Source organism: Gastrolobium bilobum, unplaced genomic scaffold, assembly GCF_033153095.1.
Source record: "Gastrolobium bilobum isolate Gb01-03AN ecotype WA unplaced genomic scaffold, APGP_CSIRO_Gbil_v1 utg28800, whole genome shotgun sequence".
Taxonomy (NCBI): Eukaryota; Viridiplantae; Streptophyta; class Magnoliopsida; order Fabales; family Fabaceae; genus Gastrolobium; species Gastrolobium bilobum.
Genome location: NW_026895237.1, coordinates 22,506 through 45,413, shown reverse-complemented (window position 1 = coordinate 45,413; position 22,908 = coordinate 22,506). Strand labels below are relative to the sequence as shown.

At 34.0% G+C, this 22,908-nt stretch overlaps 1 protein-coding gene across 2 annotated transcripts; it reads right to left on the bottom strand.

Moving 5' to 3' along the window:
* Window positions 1-14,337: 14,337 nt before the first annotated feature.
* On the bottom strand, window positions 14,338-20,118 carry LOC133301441 (uncharacterized). Of its 2 annotated transcripts, XM_061501075.1 has the most exons (2): window positions 20,086-20,118; window positions 14,338-14,839 (listed from the first exon to the last, which is right to left on the bottom strand). In XM_061501075.1, the coding sequence occupies exons 1-2, from the start codon at window positions 20,116-20,118 to the stop codon at window positions 14,552-14,554; spliced, it is 321 nt and encodes a 106-aa protein (XP_061357059.1). In that variant the 3' UTR covers window positions 14,338-14,551. The 2 variants fall into 2 exon arrangements, with proteins under 2 accessions (XP_061357059.1, XP_061357054.1); XM_061501070.1 differs by lacking the exon at window positions 20,086-20,118 and having other exon boundaries at window positions 14,356-15,114.
* Between the last annotated feature and the right edge of the window lie 2,790 nt (window positions 20,119-22,908).

Genomic DNA, 22,908 nt, shown 5'->3' with positions numbered 1-22,908 from the left:
AGCATTAAAGACAGATAAATTTATTCAATTATAAAAAGAAAAGAATTCAGAGACAATTTAATTCATAAAGATAAAGATTCAATTGGGTTCCATCTACCCTTAACTACAGAAAAGTTTAGCCTAGCATACTGAATTCAAAAACAATAGTAAAGAAAAGAGAACCCCAAGCCTCCATTGGTGTGATGTTGACTTGGTTCCTCAGTGTTCCAGCGCTCCGCAACAGGATTCATCCTTCAGGTCTCTATGTAATTCTCTGGATTTGTGAATTGGTGTTTTGGTCTTGACCCTCAGCTTCTTATTTATAATCATTGGAGTTGTATCCTTCATTCAATCTCCCAACGAATCTGTATCAGATTTATAATTGATTCTACAATTGTTTCCTCTTTGCATTTAAGACCTTGAAGATTGGTTGACAGATTTGAGCTTTGAATCTTTGTTGTGGTCTTCCATCATATCTTCCCATGGATTTATATCTATTCTTAATCAAGATTGATTTGATTCCACTTTGTATTTTTTGTAAAATCTGATGCATATCTTGATAAAGATATAAGATCTCTTTTGGATTTAGATTTGGCCGTGCATGGACATTTTAGCGTGCTGTTTGTGCGCTAAAACGTTCTCACAGTGTGTTGTTGTCTGCCTATAGGCATTTTGGCGTGCTGTTGGGCACCAAAACGTCCTTTTCGAAGGGTTTCTAGTTGCTTCTGGAGCGTCTTGGCGCTCTGTTTGGCCGCCAAAACACTCTGGTCCAGGGAGTTATTGTGATTTTCTTTATTTAGAGCGTTTAAATGTTCTTCTTGGACGCCAAAACATCCTCTCCAGCTTGCAGATGCTTGGAATCTTGCTTCCTTGAGGCTTCAACTCCTCTTGTTGCTTTCTTTTGGTTCCAAAGGGCCATAATAGATGTCAAAAATCCTTTGAAATATGAAATATGACAACATGTTAGCAAGATATTCAATTATTGTGACTTCACGGTATAAAACCCTAATTTCCATGAAATTCATGATATATTTTAAGTATAATTAAGCCTAAAACCATGGTAAAGCAATGGTTTATCATGTGTCAATACATAAGGAAAGGAAAAAGTTAGTCCCCATTTTACCTTTGTGTAATTAAGTTATTTTTATAGGTAACTTCCACTTTAATTATTAAATTATGTTGTGCTTAGTATTATATGCATGTTCATACACCGGCTCCAGACGAGGTGCTACATAGGTTGCTCTTTATCATCAATATCTCTTTGTTCCTTCGATTGGTGTTCAATTTAGGTATGTATTTTGGCAAAAAATTTGTTCTAAACCTTAACCCAAATAAATTCCATCTTGCTTGATTTTATGTTTTGCTTGAGGTCATAGTTAAGGCATTCTACCAGCACTGTCATTACGTATAAATTCGATGAACTGACTTTTAAAGTCATCGACATTGATATTGTGATGACAGCTAAGATATGGACGGAGTTGTTAGGCTATGAGTTCGATGATGAGGAGGCTGCCAATTTTGACAGGAAGAGTAGTGCTGAAGGTGAAGAGGCTTGATGTCTGACTTAGACAGTATGTATAGTTCGGTGTGGGACTGCTGATTGCGGATGCCCACATCCTCTTCTACATTATGACCCATACACTATTCTAGCGACCGCATAATCATGGTAAGGTGCTTGAGGTTGACCGTGTTGTGATATGGGCCATCTATCGTAATGTACCAGTCAACTGAAGGCATTATATATGTTGCATTATACAATGTGCAGTTAGGAAGGGTTCACTTCCATATGCCTTCCTTGTTCAGAAGATCCTGGAGAACATTGTTGAACCTATAGAGGTTAAGAGTTTGGAGATTGTCAGGGACTGGAACATTAGGTACGAGAAGTGTCTCTTAGAGTAATGCAAGATCACAAGGTGAGGGATTTGTGGCAATGGAAGACACATCTTGAGCCTAAAGTCCAAGTGAAAGAGGGGGATGCGTAAATACTTGAGGCTAATGATGGTTCTAATGAGGATGATGATGGTGCTGACATGGAGGAAATGCTTGTGCTGGACATCGATCCATCTCTTCTTGCTGTTGAGGTTGGATACATCCTTGCTGATGTCATGACCTCCCTCCTTGACTTGACAAATGAGTTTCGGGAGTATAGATAGGACTTAAGGCGAACTCGTATGGAGCATCGTTTTACTGGTCTACAAGATAGGATTGGTCGCTTAGAGGTTAGAAAAAGACAGGCTCCTGTGACCATGGTTGAGTATACTATAGCTGAAGATGATGATGTCGAGGAGACACACTCAGATTAATTTATAGTTGTTTTATGTTTGTAGTGTTGTTTTACGATGTTGATGTATTTTGGTATTTAATTTGTATGGTTTGCACAAATGACTATGTATTGAACTTTTATTAATAATATTGATATGCACCTTAATGGTCATTAGTGTATCTTCTTTTAATTTTTGTATAATATTATGAAATTAAACTTAAAATGGATGTTGATGCTACTATTACAATTTAGATGCACAAATGGACAACTTAAGTCCAGAAATAGGTTCAAATGAGATCACATGGATTTTTGTATCAATCAAGAATCAAGTGTTCAAATTGATATAATGAAACTAACCAATAAACTTGGTATATTTAACTTGAAATGGAATGGGGACCATCCACAATTTTTATGGACCCACAAGGCTCATCCCAAATCCAAGTATACGAGTACATGGCAATATTATCATGGTTGCATAATTTTTGAACAAGATACACTTTGGCAGGTTGGAACCAAGTCAAAACCTTGGTTTTGTATCTTTGATTGGATATGTACTGGCAATAAGTGTTCTGAACCCACATAGGTCCTGCTCAAGTCCAAATATATGAGTAGATGACTATAGCAACTCATTTGGATCGAAAAAACTCATGGAATAAAATGAAGGTGGTCAGTTCAATGAGTTACTCGAGTAACCTATTTTGAGTTACTCGAGTACTTCAGTCTGGGTTACCGGAGTAACTCAGTGAACTGACCAACTTCAATTTTATTCCACAAGATTTTTTTATCCAAATGAATTTCTATAGTCATGTACTCATACATTTGGATTTAGAGAGGGCCTTTATGGGTTCAGAGCAGTCGTACTTATCCAAATAAAGGTACAAAACCAAGGTTTTGACTTGGTTCCAACATGCCAAAGTGTCATTTTGATTCAAAAATTATGCAAATTCATTTCAATTGTCATGTACTCTTATAATTGGACCTGGGATGACCCTTAATGGTTCCAACAAAATTGTTGATGGTCCTCATCCCATTTCAAGTTACAATAGCAACATAAAAATTAATTAGTCGCATTATAATCACCAAATCATCTTAATAAACATTAAATTTAACAAATTGTTCATACATCGACATTAAAAATCATAATGTATTTCATTAAAAATAACATCTTCTAACAATCCACAAAATACAATCACATCTCACATTCTCAATAGACATGTGTGTATATTATGTCCAACTTTCTTGCAATGCCCTCATTTACTTTAGCTACTTGAAGATTCAACCCAAACCATCTCATTTTGTTTTCTTGTTGACTTCAGCCTTCCTTTACGTGTACCTTATTTGGATAAGAGATTATAGTTGGTCCATCGCCTGGTAGAATGTATGACTCATTGTCAAACAAATACCAATGTGCAACATATACTTGAGCAATGCAACACATGGAGAATACAGTATCCACGTACTGATAAAAGTTCATGGTTGTTGCCTTACACACTGTTATGACGTGACTGCATGGATACCTATATGTTGCGAGCTTGCCACATTAAAATTTGCCCTCCTTCAAGCTAACCATCATTGATTAACCTATTGTATATGTTGATTGGTCATATCCTTCCTCAACCTCAAATAATCCATCGACATTGTCATATATCTGTACACGATAGGTTGCTACGAATTATTATTCCTTTGCATGGCTTACTCAATCCATTTTGAAAAAAGTCCACCTTCATTGATATGTCCTTGGATCTCAACATATCTCTTGGCAAAATATTGAACAAGTCTACTATATGTGCATTTCACCAATTTTGTTATCGGAAGATTAGGTACACCTTTGAGAACCATGTTCACACACTCAAATAGGTTAATCGTCACCTGACCAAACATCTTATCCTCCTCCTCATAAACTCTACACTATTGCTCCTTAGGAATCCGATCAATCGATGCAACAACCTGGGGGCTATTGTCACGAAATTCTTGAAATTTCAAGTCAAAGTGAATCTTCGAACTCGTAGAGCCTGCATTCAAAGAAAATGAATATTAATTATATTTTTTAATCAAATATTGGAATTTAAAGATACGAATGAATTTTCATACCTAGTTTTGTCAAATCCTTCTATAGTTTAACATTATTGAATTTAGCATTAAAATTATTTGCAATGTAATGAAGACAAAACATATGATAAGCATGTGGAGGCTGCCAACCAAGTTGCACATTAGAGACTACTAATATAATGCACCAATGCCGATCAGAATTTAGACATATATCCTTCCTCTATGTCACATGGATATATAGAATGGCTAAAAATCATGAGTAATGATCTAACTTCTCACCTGGAGGTACAACGACAAAGGCAATTGGCAGCACATGGTTTCATCAACTTGGATAATCAGCTTGCATAATTAAAAGGTTTCAATGCATTGGTGAAATGTCCAAAAAACCCTATAAAGTATAACCTTATCATTGATGCGTCGATGGTTGACAAAATAATCCTTCATATCAAGCTTAAAGACGGAACCCATTAAAAATTATAGCATGTAGGTCAACCATCTAGGAAAGAAGGCATATGTATGTCCCAGTCATCAAGTATCTTCACAATACTCTTCATTTTAGCCTTCCAAGCCTTCCTATACTTTATTCTAAATCCATACTTACCCAATATCCTCTTTTGGATGAGAATGAGTTTAATAGAAGGATCTTACTTTAACATATCTATCAAATGCAAAGAAGAATCAGTACTTACATTAACATTCATCACCAAATAAAGGACAAACAAATAATGTAATTGATAACATAACCATATAACACATACCTAGAATGGAAGAACAAATAAACTCTGAGTCCATCCATCCATGATCCTTGGAAAGACTCTAGTTCAAGCAAATGTGATCTTTACCTCACTTACGGATCACCTATTTATTTTCATTCTTAGGGATGTTGCCCTCACATACTAGGGACAACCATCCGAGTGGTTTCAATATTTCATCACAAATCTGTGTTCATCACTTTTTACAACTACGAATGTACGATGGATCTTCATATAAGACAATTTAATAGCATGCCGCATTTCGAACTTGGAAACAAACTTCTATTGAACATATAACAGATCTCTTAATTGCCAAGAACCTATGTATAATGTTGGCTATTATTCTAAAATGGCACAATAACTAGCACTATACCTGTAACCATGATATTTATGTCATATGCATTAACTAGATTATATGACAAGTTAAATAAAATGAGGAATTCATTAATAACCATTATTAACTGGGTCGGCATGAAGACTTGACGAAGAAAGGTAACTCATGTTTATTGGGTTCGAATCAGCATCAAAATCACCCTCCACGTTAGTATCCGATGAATAACTAAGTGGAAATACACTTTCATGTTCTCCCTCCTCATTATTGTCCTTATTTTCCACATCATTGTCTTCTTGTTCCCCTGATATTATCTGACTTAACATTGGTGGAGGTGCAGATGAGCAGACAAATCTGTCTTCATTACCACAATATCATTCAGTGCTCATATGCATCGATTGAATGGGTAAAGAAGCCGAATGAACAAAATCAACTTCAACATATATTTCAATAAAATTTTCTCTTTCCGATTAACATATGCATCAATTATACAATCCACATCTTCATCGCCATTGACATCTTTACCAATATAGTACCCATTTCTAGTCTTATATCTAGTTATCAAACGAGAAATGCATTAGTTGCCTTGGAGTCTCAATTTTTGTTGAATTCTCCTCTTGAGATCGTTGTATGTAATGTTGTGTTTGATTTGTATTGTTTTCGTTTGCCCTTCAAAAATTGCACAATTGGGACCTTCAAATTGCCTACCAATGTGGTAGACAATTGCAACATATGTTTTGGAATTGGGGTTTGGAGGTGGGATCAGATTTTTGCCGAAAAATTAGAATATCTAAGTGTAATGATAATTATTTGATAATGGTAAAGGTTTAAGGATAGTGGGGTGAAAATTACTTTGTTGGGTGCAAAGAAAGAAAAAAATGAGTGGGAATTTGGGTTAAAAAATGTGTACAATGAAAATGTGGGTGAAACCCACTATTATAACCCGTTATGACTGACAATTACTCAAGTAACTAGGTCAAATACTCGAATAACTTAGTTGCTCGAGTATTGGAGCCTTGTACTCAAGTAACTAGGTTGGTCAAAGGTTAAACCGGAATAGGTTAGTGTATAGTTTTGATTAAAGGTTAAAATTATTAAATAGTTTAAAAACAAGGATAAAGTGATAATATTTTTAAAATTGGATGCAAAAGGGTCAATCACCTAGAATGTATCACGCAATGCATATCAACGTGCGGGATATTTATCCCGAATATTCTGTTAATAATAGGTAAAAAATGCTCACCATGTATGTAATGTTCACCACATATTATGATATATATCCCCCGTTATTTTTGTAATGCTCATAGGTAACAAAACCCGTACAAATTTTTTAGGGACATTTTGTTAGATCACTGTGATATTTTGATTGACTGAAGTCGATGGTCTTAACATGATTTTCCTGAAAGCAACCCAATAAGATAAATTTAAAAAATCTTAGTATATACAAAGAGATGAATTACCGATATCTTGAAGCATAGACATATATTAAATTGCAAGGATTAGTGATGATGCTCGCTGCCTATTATAACACCTTGTATTTCTAAATCATATAATTATATATTAAATATGGATTAAATGGTAGGATTAGTGAAAATCCTGAAATTATAGTCAAAATACAAAGGAATGATAAAATGGTAATTGCCAAACACGTAACCCTATGAAAGTAAAATTGAGTAGGAGGTCTCGAATGGGAAAACTAAACCTGGAAATGGATTCAAAATGAAAAATTGAGTGGTTACGCAAGTTTCTGGAAATTTGGTGAATAGTATTTTTACCGGGTAAAAATATCGTGGTACAGTTGCACCGTAAAGCGTGCTGAATGAATTTTGGGCTCTAGGTTTGGAAATAAGTTATAAATGGTACATAGGACTAGGAAATATGATTTCTGGTGAAAACTGATGGAAATTAGAGTGTTTAGGGAAGCGTGCCCACATCGCGCATAACAGCTTAAAACTGTGATTTCTCCGAACGACCGAAAAACTCCAGATTCATCTGATCAAGGACAATTAAAGGACAATGGTTAATGTTAAAAATTAGAGTTTCTAAATAGTTTAGGAAATTATGAACGTTTAGTGGAATAAGCGGGAGATTTGAATTAATTTGAATCGCGTGAGATGGTAGTGGGACCCACCCCACTTAAGTGAGCTTAAGACACCTAAGCAGATCACTCCTCCCCATTTTGTGCAAGTTTTCCTTTAAAATTTCATTTGCTCCTAAATCACTCAAATCTCCACTGAAATTCAACTTCCACTACATCAAACTTCAAGTAAACGATCATCCGAACACAACCATACCATCCACAAGCCTTGAAACTTACTAAATTTGGAGAAATTCCTCATATTCAGCCGCGACCAAGTGAAGATTTTTGGAGTTTTTGGAGTTGATTGATCCTCCAATGCTTTGGTATGTTGTGGAGGAGTCCTAGGCCTAGCTTGTGAGTAAGTTTCCACACTTTTGAGTTGGGATTTCAACACTTTGTGAAATTGATATGTTGTAGGATTGTGTAATTGAGTTGTGGAGTGTTTGTATGAGTTGATTATAGGATTGTATGATCTGTGGAAGTGTTGAAATGAGTTGGAAATCCCTCGGTAGCCTTGCATGATGAATTTGGCCAATGAGGGGAAATAAGGATGGGTGATGGAAAAAATTGTGTAATGGATGTTGTGTGAATGTGAATGGTATTTAAATGGGTTGTATGTTGAGTTGATACGTTGAATTGGAAGGAAAGTTATTAGGTGATGTGTGTGTATGTGTTTCAGCCATTTAAGGAAAAATTAGGGAGAATGGTGCTAGGATGATATTAAATGGAATTTAGGGATTGAATGAGTGTTGTGGTAACCTTGGAATGTTAATGGCAATTTGAAATAAAATTAAGAAAATGGTTTGATAAATTTAAGGCCATTGGCTGAACCTATGCTTGTGGGGGAGGGATCTTGGTGCCTTGTAATCTTGTTTGGTTGCACTTTGTATTGATGATCCTTGTGTGATCATGGTAAGTTGCCTTCCACAGACGTAAATTTGAAGCTTTGAGCTTGGTGGGTTGCCTTTGGTCTTTGACCAAAGGAATTGTGATAAGTTGTTATGAATATATGCATGGGTACTTTGATAAACATGTATATGTCTTGGTTGATTATAATTGTAATGGAAATGGCCTATGTGTAGGCATTTCTTGTGAACCAAGCTCGGTGGTACTGTGAGTTGGAGCTACCAAGAGAGGGAGTTTTCATCAGGTAATCCCTTAGTACTGGGGTTTAATCCCCGTGTGTGCTCCACCATGCCTCTTGAGGGTAGTGATTGGAGGTGTATGTTGGTAATATAGTATAACATGTTCATGTATTATTGTATGTATAGTGGTACATAGGATGTACCGTGTCTCTGGCCAGTAGACTGTTGCCTTCGAGCATTACGGACTTCTACTGGATAGGTCTCCATGAGGGATTTTCAGTTGACCTGGGGTCATAGTGTGTTATCCGTTGAGGAGCACACTAGGAAAGTCTTAGGCATATATGGATGGAGGGTGCCTTGGTTGATGTTCTGGGAATACTTCCTTGGATGAGAACCCGTAGGCTATATGTCGAGGCCACTAGGCCGGATGTTGCGTGGTTTTGGCGTCGATCATTCCATCTTCATTGTATTTTTACTCCCTATGCTTCCCTACTTCACTAAATCCCTTGCTTTATCCCTTTTTGGATTGTGTGGTATATTGTTAATGTACATGTGAGTGAGCCATTGGGCGGAGTAATCTCTAGAACCTCTGGGTTACTGAGATATATTCGTATCTCTCACCCTGTTTTGGAGACTTTATTTCAGTTAGTAGCAGCGGGACTGGAGCGGTGGGCAAGAGGCCTGTAGGATGAGCATGATAACTTAGAGCCCATTTTGCATTTTGTGACCATTTGGTCTAGGCTAGACTTAGGACATGAACATTGTATGTTGATCTAGGATTATTCATATTGCCATCTTTGTTCATGTCATATTTGAGGAATTATTATGTTGTAATTGAATATGTAAATTGTATTATGTTTCATTGGAGAACTTATAATTTGTAATATTTGGATATTGTGTAATATTGGAGCATACAATATGATGAAAGGGAAATAGGCCTATTTTAGGGTTATGATTATGCATATGTTTAAAGAATACATGCAAATGGATCAAAGTGATTGAAATGGTTTAAGTTTTGATAATGCAATTAACGAGTTGTAAAGTAAGCGAATTGATATAAATTATGATGGGTTGTAAGAGCACCAGGGCATTGTTGTTTCTTAAGTGTCACCTGTGTCTATTAGGTACCCTGAATGATAGATAACACACTCTTACAAAAATGGGATATGTTGGAAAAACAAAGGAGATGCTGGTGAAATTTCTATAAAATGACAAATTTTGGGTGAACTTTGGAAGAGCATAACTCCCTCCACAAAAGTCCAATAGGGACGTTCCATACACCATTTTGAAGATTGAGATGTCAACTATCTTGTGCCAAAATTTGAGAACCATAGGAGTAGCACGCTGCCCTATAGAAGCCATTGAACACAGACTGCTCATAAATCCCCTGCACTTAGGGCTGTCTGGACCGGTTTTTGGAAAAATTATTCCCGCCTCAATTCTTGGTCAAATTAGTCTCATGATATGTTAAATTGAAGCTTGATGTATCTAGTTTACTGTATAAAATTTGAGAGCAATTGGTGGAATGGTTTGTCCGGAATCGTGGAAAGAGTGAGGGCTGTTTGGAGCCCTGTTTGAGGTTGCTGGCATATTTGCTTGTCCAACTTCAAACAGTGATAATCGGAGAAAAAGAGAACTTTTTGGAGCGTGAGACATCTTGTTAGAAAGATAATTAAGTCTAGAATAACATACTAAAAGATGAGAGGTTCGAGACACACGGATTTTCTGTAATATCCAAAAGACTGAACCATGTTCTGAAAGGTAAAAACCATAAAAGTGAGATTTAGGCTAAGTGGATTTATGGGAATCCCTTAGTGATTGAGAGAAGTATTATATGATAGTTAGACAATTAATATTATTATTCCGCATTTATTTTTCATTTATGGTCACAACTTTTATTCATTACACTTTATTATTGTTTTAAATGCTCGCGTAATGAAAAGGAAAAAGTTTACTCGCATTTTTATAAATGAGCTGTTGTGATTGTAACTGCGCTTAATATAATAATCAATGTTAACAATACCGGTACGTAACGGGCTGTTACACCTATTGTTGCAACAACTAAATAGATAATCTTCATATGCAAGCACACTTGATCAGCCATAAATAAATTAGAAATATTTAGCATGAAGCTTCATTCATTTAATAATGCAAGCAAGTCAAGACTACACATTTATCAATAATGAGACACTGGCCAAAATGCCTGTAAAGGATGGTTAATCATTTCATATCCACAACATTACAAGCTCTTCTATTTTTCTTCTCATTTATTACAAGACATCATAACAGAACATTATTATTTACTTCTTTTTCAAAAGGTTACTAACTTGACGACAATACAATATGAAAGCTAAAAATTATCCACTAGCTCAAGCTTCAAACTAAGCGAAGTACCACAGGGTATTGCTTTAGAGTTCCCTTATCTATATCTATGGCTTTTTACTAAATTCTTAGTAATCAATGAGATAACTTTTTCTTGAAAAAATTGCATAATATTCTTCAGAATGCTGACATCAAGAAAAATATTATTATTCAAGGCATCTCCCACAAGATAGGATTGTCCAATCCAAAGTTGAAAAGAAGCCTAAATAGGAAGGCATCCTCCAAAATTGAAAGGAAGACTAAATAGAAAGGCATCATGTACTAGCAACATGAAACTCAATATTCAAGATTAAATTCAAGTGCATTATCATTTTAAATTCAACATGATCATCAAAGCTCAATCTCATTCAAAGCATCAACAATAAATCATTGTATTATCATCTTCAAGGATTCTCGAACCCATTTAAGGTATGTGTTTTTTATTGTTTATGGCATGCCCTAACATCTTTTACATCTCGATACTCAAACAAGTGAAGCATCTAGCTGGGGGGGCAACAGTTCTGGAATAATATTTTAGGTGCAAATCCAAAAGCCACTTATAAATGCTTCACCATGAATAAAACACATCTTTCACTCAACAATAGATGTGCTGATATTTTTCTGCTTCTCTGCAACTTTATCTCAAGCCACCTACACCAAGGGCCAACTTTATTGCCGGATAGCTTTTCAAGTTGTACGACAAATTTTTTATTTTTATTTTTTTTGGATTTCTCAACAGTTCATATATTATTTAATTAATCCAGTTGAGCAAGTCACACGGGATTATAAGGGCGATAATGCTCTTCCTATTAAACTTTTAATACAGCTATACATTTAAGATTCAAAGTCGAGACTAAAATTAGAATACCTTCTAAATGTTGATGTAAATGATTGGAGGTAAATATCTTCTATATAAGCTCTAAATAACTTTTTCAAAATCCATAAGAAAATAAAAAAACTTACCTAAAGGAAATATGATAGGAAGCCATCCTAGGCCCATTAGACAGCTATTTTTTTATTCGTAATATTAATAAATGGCTAATAACTTTTGCCGCCAGGGCATGCCGTTTGCAGCATCAAATAAGAAGGATAGGATAGGATAAATTATCATATACTATTCTTATCAATTGTTTGTTGAGCACAATGGATAGCATAAACTTATCAGTTTGGCTTATGTTATCCTATTGAAAGCCCGATAAGTTATCTTGAAGGGGACCTTGGGTTAGTATTTGATCGGATAGGGAAAAAATAAAGCTTTATTCCAATGCATCCCTCGATGCTCATTTCTCCTTTGTCACAAGATAGCCTTCTCACCGCGTACCTCCATTCTCATTCTTATTCTCATTCTCGCTCGTTGCATATCCTTTCTCTCTCTCTCTCTATGTTTTCTCTTTCTTCTTTTGATCTAAATCCTCTTCTCTCTCTACTAGCCTCGTTGATTCATATATTATTTTCATTTCACATCCTATTTCAAGGGAATTGTGTTGCATTTTTTTGTGATAGATTGCATCCAAATTGCACTCACCTTTGAAAACTCTTGCTTTTCTTTTTCTTTCTCAATTTTTTTATCTTTTGGTTCATGTCACTATAATTCATTGATTTTCAGGTGCTGAATTATTGATCAGAAGGTTTTGATTAACAGTGCTTCGAATTTAATGGGTGTGAAATTTTTTCCTTTTTTACTTAAAAAAACCACTCCCCGTTAAACCCGACTAGTGAGTGTGGGGTGGAGGTAATCCTTGTACGTAGCCTTATCCTTGCATAATTGCAAAGAGCTTGTTTCCTGGATTCAACCAATGACCCTTCACAATTAGGAGAGGGTGGTGTTGGTTGTGAAGGTACACTACATGTTTGAGTGTTAGGGAGGGGTCCTCTGCTCTGTTGTGGAGGATATACTTTTCAAAAAAAATTAGAAATTTTGAATAATTAAAAATAGAAGTTAATGTATAAATAAGTTAAAAGAAAAAAAATAAAAAGTATATAAAATTATGCTATAAAGGATATTTTCGTCTATTTATATCATATCCTAGCGCTATCTGGTTGACTTCAAACACATAATAGGATAATATAATTATGTCAGACGGTCTTTCTAGTGTACATCAAACACAGTAAAGGATATGAGCTTATCATGCTCATATCATATCCTACCTTTATCCCGTCCGCTTATCCTATCTGTCCTTATCATATCTTGTCCATCAAATGACCCTTAAAAGTTTAGACATGCTTGAAAAATATATCAGGAACCTATCCGATATCATTTTTTTTATTCGTGGTACCGATAGATGGCAAAAAAAAAAGGAAATCATTTTATATAAATACAATCAAATCTGCTAGATCCGATATAAAAAATTTTATCAAAGAATGTTAATTTAGATTTTTTTTTAAAAAAGAAAGTATATTATTATGAGATAAGATCCGTTTACAAATTTTTTTTGCAAATTACACTAAGTACGACCGGTCGTACACTGCATGATTAAAGTAGAACCGGTCGTACTTAGTGTAGTTTGTAAGAGTTTGTAAACAAAAAAGTTTGTAAATATAACCTGCCCCTATTATTATATACTAAACCAGTATAAGAAAATTTTGTTACTTTTGTTGTTGCGACTTTGAGTTCTATAATAATTAAAAGGTTGTAAGAAATCAAAGGGTAAGACAAATGGTACAAGGTAAATTTGATTGAATTTACAATTATTTATCCATATTTAATGGTGGTAGTTGTCCGTATCACACTTCTGAAGAGTTATAACAATATTAATTCTTAGTGGCTCCTGTTATACGAAAATTTGACAGTTAGTAAGAGCTTTAGGGTATTGTACTGAAAAATAATGTGGATATTTGAAATTTTAAAGTCTAGCGGCAGGGACATTCAAAATTATTAATATTGAAAAGATCTAATAACCACAAATTAATTAATCTGCGTTTGAATCCTAAGATCACTTGGATTTGGTAGCCATCCGTGCAATGAGTTATTGTGCTTTCATCCATGCATTTAGCAGTTTCATTGCTTATTCCTAATTAGCCATTTGATTTATTCTACAAAATTTAAAGAAGAAAAAAATAACAAGTGCACAATGTTATTTTTCCAGCATCCTACTAAGCTTGACGGATCGATAGAAGAAGCAGCACAAATACTTGCAGTGGGGTGATAATTCAGGTCCACAAGACAAGAATTTGACACAAACACAAATATACTTAACACGAATTATACAAATTTAAAATCGGGTTATAACTTTCGACACAAATTCGACTCGCTTATTTTGCAGGTTGATATGATACTATAAGATATAAATAATCTATAAGAAGAATAACACATGTCAATTTCAGGTTCACGGGTTGAAAAGTGATACTACAGGTGATACGACACCAATTTTTTCCAATTTTTTGGTGGAATGGTTCACACATCACTTTATTTTGCGTCACTTTTCTATTTTAACCTATACATGTATTTTGCACAAGAACTTAACTAAAATGTGTATTCTCATACAAAATTAAAGTGATGTTAAACAAAAAAAATGTGAAAAATCATAATCACTTGGTTGTAATATGCTTCCACTCTTTCAAAGATAAGCAATTTGCATGGAAATTCAATCCGTAAATGGTTTGGTTACATACATGAGAAACAAGGGTTACACAATCTCAAATTGAAACTTTCTATGCTCTTTCCGTGAAAGGGTTAATCTTGATAACCAAGCCAGGGAAAACATCATCAGGGTCGTGGATATGTGGATTCTCTTCAACAATATAAGGATCCCCACATTTTTCACTGATTGTGTGAAGGGTCTCTCCCTCACGAACCACGTATATCTCATCACAACCAATGTTGTTGTTGTTATTGATATTCTTTTGCAGCATCTGAACCCTGAACTCATTTGTGCTTGACTCACAGCTGCTCAACACCAACATTAGTGCCACAAACAGAGCACAGTTCCAAGAAATCTTCTCTGCCATTGCTCTTGAAGTACACCCACAAGCCATGTCTGAAATGATCCCTCTCACGATGACAATGCCATATCCTTGGTTTTGGAGGAATTATATATAGATATAGACAAAATGAGAAAGGAGTTTCCTCTCGCTGGTTGGTGGGTGGGTATAGTTCTATGTGGAGGTTGAAATGGCTCCTTCAGCAAAGTAGGTAACTGTCAAGTGCACAAAGAAAGTTGGTTTAACTGCTTTATTTAATGGGATTGGTATTGGTTTTGACTTTTCTTTTGGGCAAGGCTTTTCTTGTAGTGAGTGTACCTTTACTGCCTCTATTTCTACATATAGACTACTCAATACACAATATGATGAGGTGCCTCTTTTGATTTAGAAGAATTTGTGAATATTAAGAGCATTTTGCTATGTGTAACAAAAGGTTGAGGCAGAACATGTAACTATTGTTAGAAGGCATAATTAATATTTGGTTGTGCCTGCCGAAATGGCTGGTAAGGTGTGGATGATCACAAATAATAACCATACAAATTGTATGTCAAACTTAATACAAAGAACATTCAAGAACTAGATATACTCCTAGATATAAATAACACCAACAATTCTCAACTGTAATTGTGCACTGATTGATTTGAAAAAGAGAGAAGTCCTAAAAGCAATGAATTACACCTACTCCAGAACGACATGTGGATGTCTTAGGTTAAATGTTTCAAATGATCATCGAAACAGATACTTGTACGAGTGGAAGATAATGTAGTTGAGGTAATATACATTTAATGATATTCTGTCAATAAATGATGTACCTAAAATATCCTCAACTTATAAATATAATATTTTTTTTATCTTGGAATTGAATTCTTTGTGATTAGAAGGTCATATGTTCGATAGTTGAAAATAGTCTCTTTGCAAAATACCAAACTAAAACTACTTACAATCAAATCAACCATCATCCCTATCCTTACAAATTGAAGAGTCTTGTATATTAGGATTTTCACTTTATAATATATTTTTCTCAGCATATCCTCCCCTAGAGTCTAGGAGATAGTTATAATTAAAGCCCATGAATTGAAAATTGACTTCAGAGCCAAATTATTTTTCATTTTTATAATATATCACTAAATAATTAAGGGTTACTGTCCGTCTAAATTATTATCTTTTGGTTTCTGTGCATTTTAAATCTTGCATTCTAATGTTGTCATGATTTGCTAAGTTGTGGATGGTTGGTTTCCCGCGCTCATTTTTATACTTTAAGTTTAAAATTTGTTTTACAAATTAGTCGCTCTCAAAATTGCTATCTTCTGTAAGTTATCAATTAAATAAATATTATTAGAGAATCCTATGCATAATAAGAATAAGCTAGCTTAAGATTTCAATGTCATGAAATCTACCAAGAAGAAAAAGAAAACAAAGAAGCGCAATATGAACTTCAGTGAATTAGTCAAATCATAGATAATTACAAATAAGCATGAGAGAGGTTTACACAGGAGAAAATGACGTTGATGCAATGCCAAGGCTGAGAATTAATTATGAAGATGACCACTAAGGTATTGAATCATTTTCTTCAAGACTCCAACAAACAATCCAAGAGTCTTAATGGAAAAGCCTAATCCGAGGAAAATAATTGTTGGCTATTGACAGTAAAAGACAAGGTTCTGATGCTTAGAAAGCACATCTTAAAAACTTATGAAAGGTGAAGTATTACTCCTAATTATTATAAGGGATGCTTATGAAATAAATTTCCTAAGTAGAAGAGCAAAATGAAAATTGGTCTTGAAAATAGAATTTCGTTGTAAGCATGTTTCATAATAACAAAATGATATATATGATTTAATTTTCGTATATAATTAAAGCAAAACCATACTGTACATCAAGAGTGTTAAAGGAAATCGGCAATATCACCTTCCTTGGTAATCCAAAAAATAGTATTTATAATGCAATACAAGAGTGTTGAGTATGTAATAAATTGGAAGCATCAAAAGCTGATTTGAATGATCATAAGCACGTTCATATATAGATGCCAGTTACAAAAGATGAGAATTACACGAGATGAGAAAATAACACCTAAGGCATACAATAAATGCTATAATTATATGAGATAAGAATGACTACTAGAGTTACATATGTACAGATAAGAACAAAATTATTCAAATTCAAATCTGCTCAAATCTAATCTTGTTCCCAACCATAAGTGTGAGCTTGAATTCTTATCAGAGAGTTTATCTGGGTTTTTTGATGATGATGGTGTAAGCGCTGAGAACATTGTTGCATTGTTGGATTCTTGTTCCCGCACAATATCACTCTGCATTGTGTGTGCTGCATTTTGGAAGTATCAGTTGTTGTTATACTTGCCTCTGCCACATGCTCTTTTGAATCTGATCACCTTGAGGCTTTTTGCAACAGTGCCTTCTATTAAAGTAAATCTCCAAGTAAACAAATATAAACAAGGAAGGTTGAGAATTACCACACGTGCAAGTATACACGATCAATAAGTAATATAATGTGTGAGATTATTTGATCGTTCCCTCTAGGATTTATATGAAAGTGTAATCAATGAATTTTCTCAAGATCAATTGGAGAAACATGAACTAATGTATAAGGAAATCAAGATAGCACTAAATGAACTGAATACAGAGATGAAATGATGTAAAAAGAGCTACTAGTTCGCAGAGAAGCTTGTATTTACTAATGAGAGTCCAGACCTGAAATATCACCCAATCACCTTATTTTTCATCATTGTTCCATAACCTGCTACAGCACCTTCCCTAAGCAATTGATCTTCTACAGCGATTCTGCACTTTCCAGCATCAAAAACCTATGTTCAATTATGATTTGCATTATTCCTAATCCAAAAGCATCACCAAACATCATGAACGTCTAGATCTGAGTTCTACGTAATTGATTATCCCTAACCTAATTACGCAATGCTTAAGAGTAGTTTGAATTATTGTTTTCCAAGACTAATTCTTTGTAACTCAATTAAATTGATCAGGTTTAAAAGAGTTTAGAGTTAATTCCTCTTAAACAACTTAGATCTGGTTTTATATCAGAATTTCAGTCACACTTCAAGGTGATTTTCAGACATTTCAGATCTGGTTTAGAAGATTAGCTATCCATGAATGCAAAACACAAATTCACATATTGAATAACACTTTCCATAATACTTGGGAGAATTCAGCAGTACACGAATGTGATAGCCTTTTGACCGTTATGACCTTTTATTAATAATTAATTACCAAATTGACCTTCATTATAAACTATTTCAAAAATTTAACCCCCTCAAAAAATATAACACCAATCCTGTTTGACCGTTGACCACCAAGCCTACTCGGGTACACCCCTCTCTACGCGGGTATTTTTTGAAATTTTTTGCTTACCCGGATAAGGAGGGGTGTACCCAGGTATTGTTCTTGGCACTTGAGAAATTGCTTGAATTATTTACCCGGGTAGGAGGGGGTGTACCCGGTAAATCTCCACATCTTGCTGGGAAATTGCTTGAATTTTTTGCCAACGTTTCCTTTTCTTCCATTTCCGGTGGGAAGAACTACTTCTGTGGCATCAGGTCCGGTAACTCTAGTTTGTATTGTTGGGACACTGTCTCTTCCTTCAAAAGGAAAAGACTTTACAACAATGGTTCTGTTCCATTGGAGAATCTTGCTGTTGGGGATGCTCAAGTTTGCACGACGGTGGTACGTGATGGAACGGTGAGGTGTTGGAGAACCAATGACACGTTTCAATTGCCATCTGGGTCTGATGAATTTGCTTCAATTTCATCTGGGTATGGCTTCTCTTGTGGAATTCTGAGGATTGGTTCTTTGGTTAAGTGTTGGGGAGATATGGATATTGCGAGTCAGATAGAGAATGAGTTTGGAAACATGTCCATGTTGAGTATTGTAGCGGGTGGTTCACACGTTTGTGGGTTGAATTCAACTGGGTTTTTGGTATGCAGAGGGAGTAATAGTTTTGGGCAAGTGAATGTTCCCCAAGGTGGGGCTTTTGAGTTTGGTGGGTTGGCATTGGGAGCTGAGCATGGTTGTGCAATTAGAGGCAAAAAATCCGTAGTAATGTTATTTTTCAAATGTATCTCCATCCTAAAACATATTTGAAAAGAATGGCCATATTAGAGCAGTCAAACACGTAGGTTTGACTGACGAGATAAGTCCCGCCAGTGAGAAAGACGAGATCAGAAGCCACGTAGGAAGCTCAACCAATCGCGTCAGTCCATGTCACGTGTTTTCCACGTATCCCGCCACCTGCTGTGACATGTACCAGTCCCGCCATGTCAGTTGGCGAGACTAAGCCATGTGTGTGACACATCCGAAGTTCTTGTGACGTGTTCCAGCCACCCCAAATACTAATAAAAACATGAATTACTATTAAATCATGCCAATTACATTAATTATATTGTCCTAAAGCATTTTTTGCAACATTGTAATGTTAATAAATTATTTTGTATAAAACATTTAATAGCATGAATAATATTTAACTAATTCAATAAATGGTAATGGCTATTTATTTACTTTTTTAATAGTTATTAAATCAACTTAATATGTTTTTTCTTAGGTTTTATTCATTAACATGAGATCTGCAATTATATAATTATTAAAAAAATTATTACGATTTCAATAATTAATAATTGTAATTATTATAAATATATTGAATCTAAATTACTATTTCAGATTAATGTTTATAATTTTGAATATTAACAACTTAGTTTTCTAACATGGTTTTTAAAGCATTGTAAATTTCAATATGATTACTATTAATCAGGTCACTAATTAAAATTACAACATAATTATGACATTAATCACTGTTTACCAAAAGCCAAAATTACATTGATTAATAATTATCTTAGGAATAATTTTTTGATGCCTACTAAGGATTCCAAAATTATTTTTCTTAATTAATGCAGAATATTTGAAAAGGGCTTTAATGACATGATTATTATTTAATTATTAAACTAATGATGACTAAGTTAACATAGGCAGGTTTGTTATAATTATTATATTTTATTAATATTAATATTTATTTTATTTATTAATTACGCAAACAAATGGGCCACTATTTACTAATTAAAAAAAACAAATTTACTAATTAAAATTGCATTTACTAATAATTATTAAAAGAACCATTTCATTTTATTTGTTATCAGTTCCTTTCATGCCACCGTGTTTGGTCGGCAAAATATTAATGAATTTTTAAATGCTTAATTAACTTCCTCTGCATCATTTTTATAACTTCAACAACCACAAAAAAACTTCTGCAACTATCAAGGAAGAGCTTGAAGCCATAGCATCAATACTTGAACAGTAATGGCAACAATAGGAAGAAAGAAGGGAGTTCTCATATGTACAGTCACAGATCCAAAACATATGTAGAGAAATAGCTGGGAATGTGAACTTTATTGATGTTCCCCCTGCAGTTATAGAGTCATTTTTAAAAGGGTTTTTTTTTGTAATTTTAATATTTTTTCCTATCACTATTTTATCTTCAACCAAACACAGATTCAGAATTTTCACTCAATTTGTCCGGTAAAATTTTTTCTAGCCAAACAACTTTTTTTACAGTTTCCTATCAAACTCACCTTCCTACCATTTTCCTATCACTTACATTTCCCTAGTATTCAAAAAATCTCTCCTTATCCAAACGCCAGCTTAGTTGTTGCTTCAAGCTTCCAAATCTCAAAGATAAAACCAAATTACGAAAGGAAAATACGAAGAACCTAAAAAGAAAGAAAGTTCAATTTACAAATTACAACTCAAATGCTCCCAAAAGGTAAAAAAAAGTACTCAGATAATCACAATAATGGTTTAAAAGTTACAAAATGACAAAATAACAAAAACTCCTCGAGTTCCCGCTCCTTGTCTTATTTATATCATCAGTTTCCCATTCAAAATTTCATCGAGCAAGAGTTATGCTACACCCCTTGCAGTCCCCACAGCTCCTTTAACTTTCCACAGCATCTTTCTTTATTTGCTTCTTTCAGACGTCACCTGCACACGAAATTTTTGTTACTTTTCACGATACAATGTATAAATTGACCTAAGCATTGTTTTTATACACTAATCAGATTTCTTCACATTTTATATCCGAACTCTACTCTTTACTTAACACATATATACTTTTCAACTATTTTGTTTATACCAATTGCAGCTTTTTAATATAACTGAAACCAACCCAACACCTTCCATTATGCGTGTTTATCATGAAGCGTTTTTTGGATCTGGGCTCTTATATCATAATAAATTGAAAGCATCAAAAAGCTGATTTACATTATCATGAGCATGTTCATATGTAGACGCCAGTTACAAGAGATGGGAATTCCATGAAATAAGAATGACACCTAAGGCATACAATAAATGCTATAATTACACGAGATAAGAATGACACCTAAGGCATATATTAAATGTTGACAACTAGAGTTACGTATGTACAGATCAAAACAAAATTATTCAAATTCAAATCTACTCAAATCTAAACTAATCCTAATAATATGTTGGAAAGTAGCAAAAATTGGTTCATGTATGTTGTCTTTGTAATAAATGGATGTTTTGATAGATTTTCTTTCTAATATGAGGGTTTTATTTGCGGCTTTATCTCTTGTTGTTTTAAGTGTAGATGCTACATTTTGAGTCTCTCTATGAATGTTCCAGGTCTAAATCCATGTTTTGTTCACCTATCCTGATCTCGTTTGATGGACTTGATCTGAAATCTGAATGAAAGGAATATTTGTTTGTTTGCTTTTTTTTATTTTTTATAAACTATGGATTTTCTTTTTATTCTAAAGTGCAAATAGCTAGTTGCAATCTATTTTCTTTTTTATGGACTATCTTTTGGAATGTCATGGTGCTCACAATCTATTTAGTTTTATTCAAAGTCCTACACACACAAAAAAACCATGTAACCGGTTTCTTTATACCTATTAAATAACATATTCAACTTGTTCACTTCAAGGAGAATATCTTTGGTACTATAGATGCACCGAAAACTCAGTGCATCTTCTACTCATACTATGACACGTGTTTTACTTTATATCAAATCACTCTCTCTTGATTTTAAAATACATTATTTATTATTGATTTGACAAAAGTAAGACAAGTGTCATAATATAAGTGGAAGATATCCAAATTTACGGTGCATCCATATTACCAAAAGAAATTTCCCACTTCAGGACCTTTAAAATTGTTAAGTTGTGGACATAATTTTGCATAGTGTTGCAGAAACGATGCATAACTTAATGTTTTGCATATTCTGTCACTTATTTAGTCTTTGTCATACTGTTACCAATACGACAATATTCTGTATGCACTGTAATGTCATTTTTATCAACATTGTACCTATTCTGTATGTTTGTGGGACCTCCTACAGGGAAAAATTTAATATACTCCAGGTTCACCATTTATTCAATGGTCTCTTTTTATAAATAAAAAATTTTCTTCCATTCCTACCTTTTTCTTTTTGATTTTTTTCTCCTCCGTCCCTCTTTTTTTTCCATTTCGAGGAAGGACCACCATGGTCCCGACCATAAAAAATCTTATCATATCTGCCAATATGCAACGTCTGTCAAAAGAAGAGGGATAAATCTTATTTCTACAATAAGTCCAAAGATATTAGTTATTTAGCGATAAATTAATGGTCAACAATTAAAACAATAAATTTTAATTCTACACTTTATAATTTTTATTTATTAAAATTGTGACCATTATAAATACATGAAAATGTTCACATAATATCAATGGTAATATTAAAACAATAAATGAAAAGATCCATTCCGATCCCACTAACAACTCTCTTCTCATTGTTGCAATTTTCATTTGTTTTAGATGTGCATTTGTATTATTGTCTGAGCTCATTTATGTGCCTAGGCAATAAGTTTAAGTCATGATTTAAGTAAATATATTATTTATATGAATATGTGCTCTCTCTTTTTTAATAATACTAATCTTTAATTAAAAAATTGAGTCACAATTCCTGAAAATTATGAAAATATATAAATCTGAAATTGAATTGACACCGGTTAATATATCTAAGTAAAAAAAATCGAAGAGTGATTATGTAAGCTCGAAGTGCTCATTGTTTAG

Coding starts and splice junctions, on each gene's coding strand:
- LOC133301441 (XM_061501070.1), bottom strand. CDS start 14,875: ATGGCTTGTGGGTGTACTTCAAGAGCAATGGCAGAGAAGATTTCTTGG.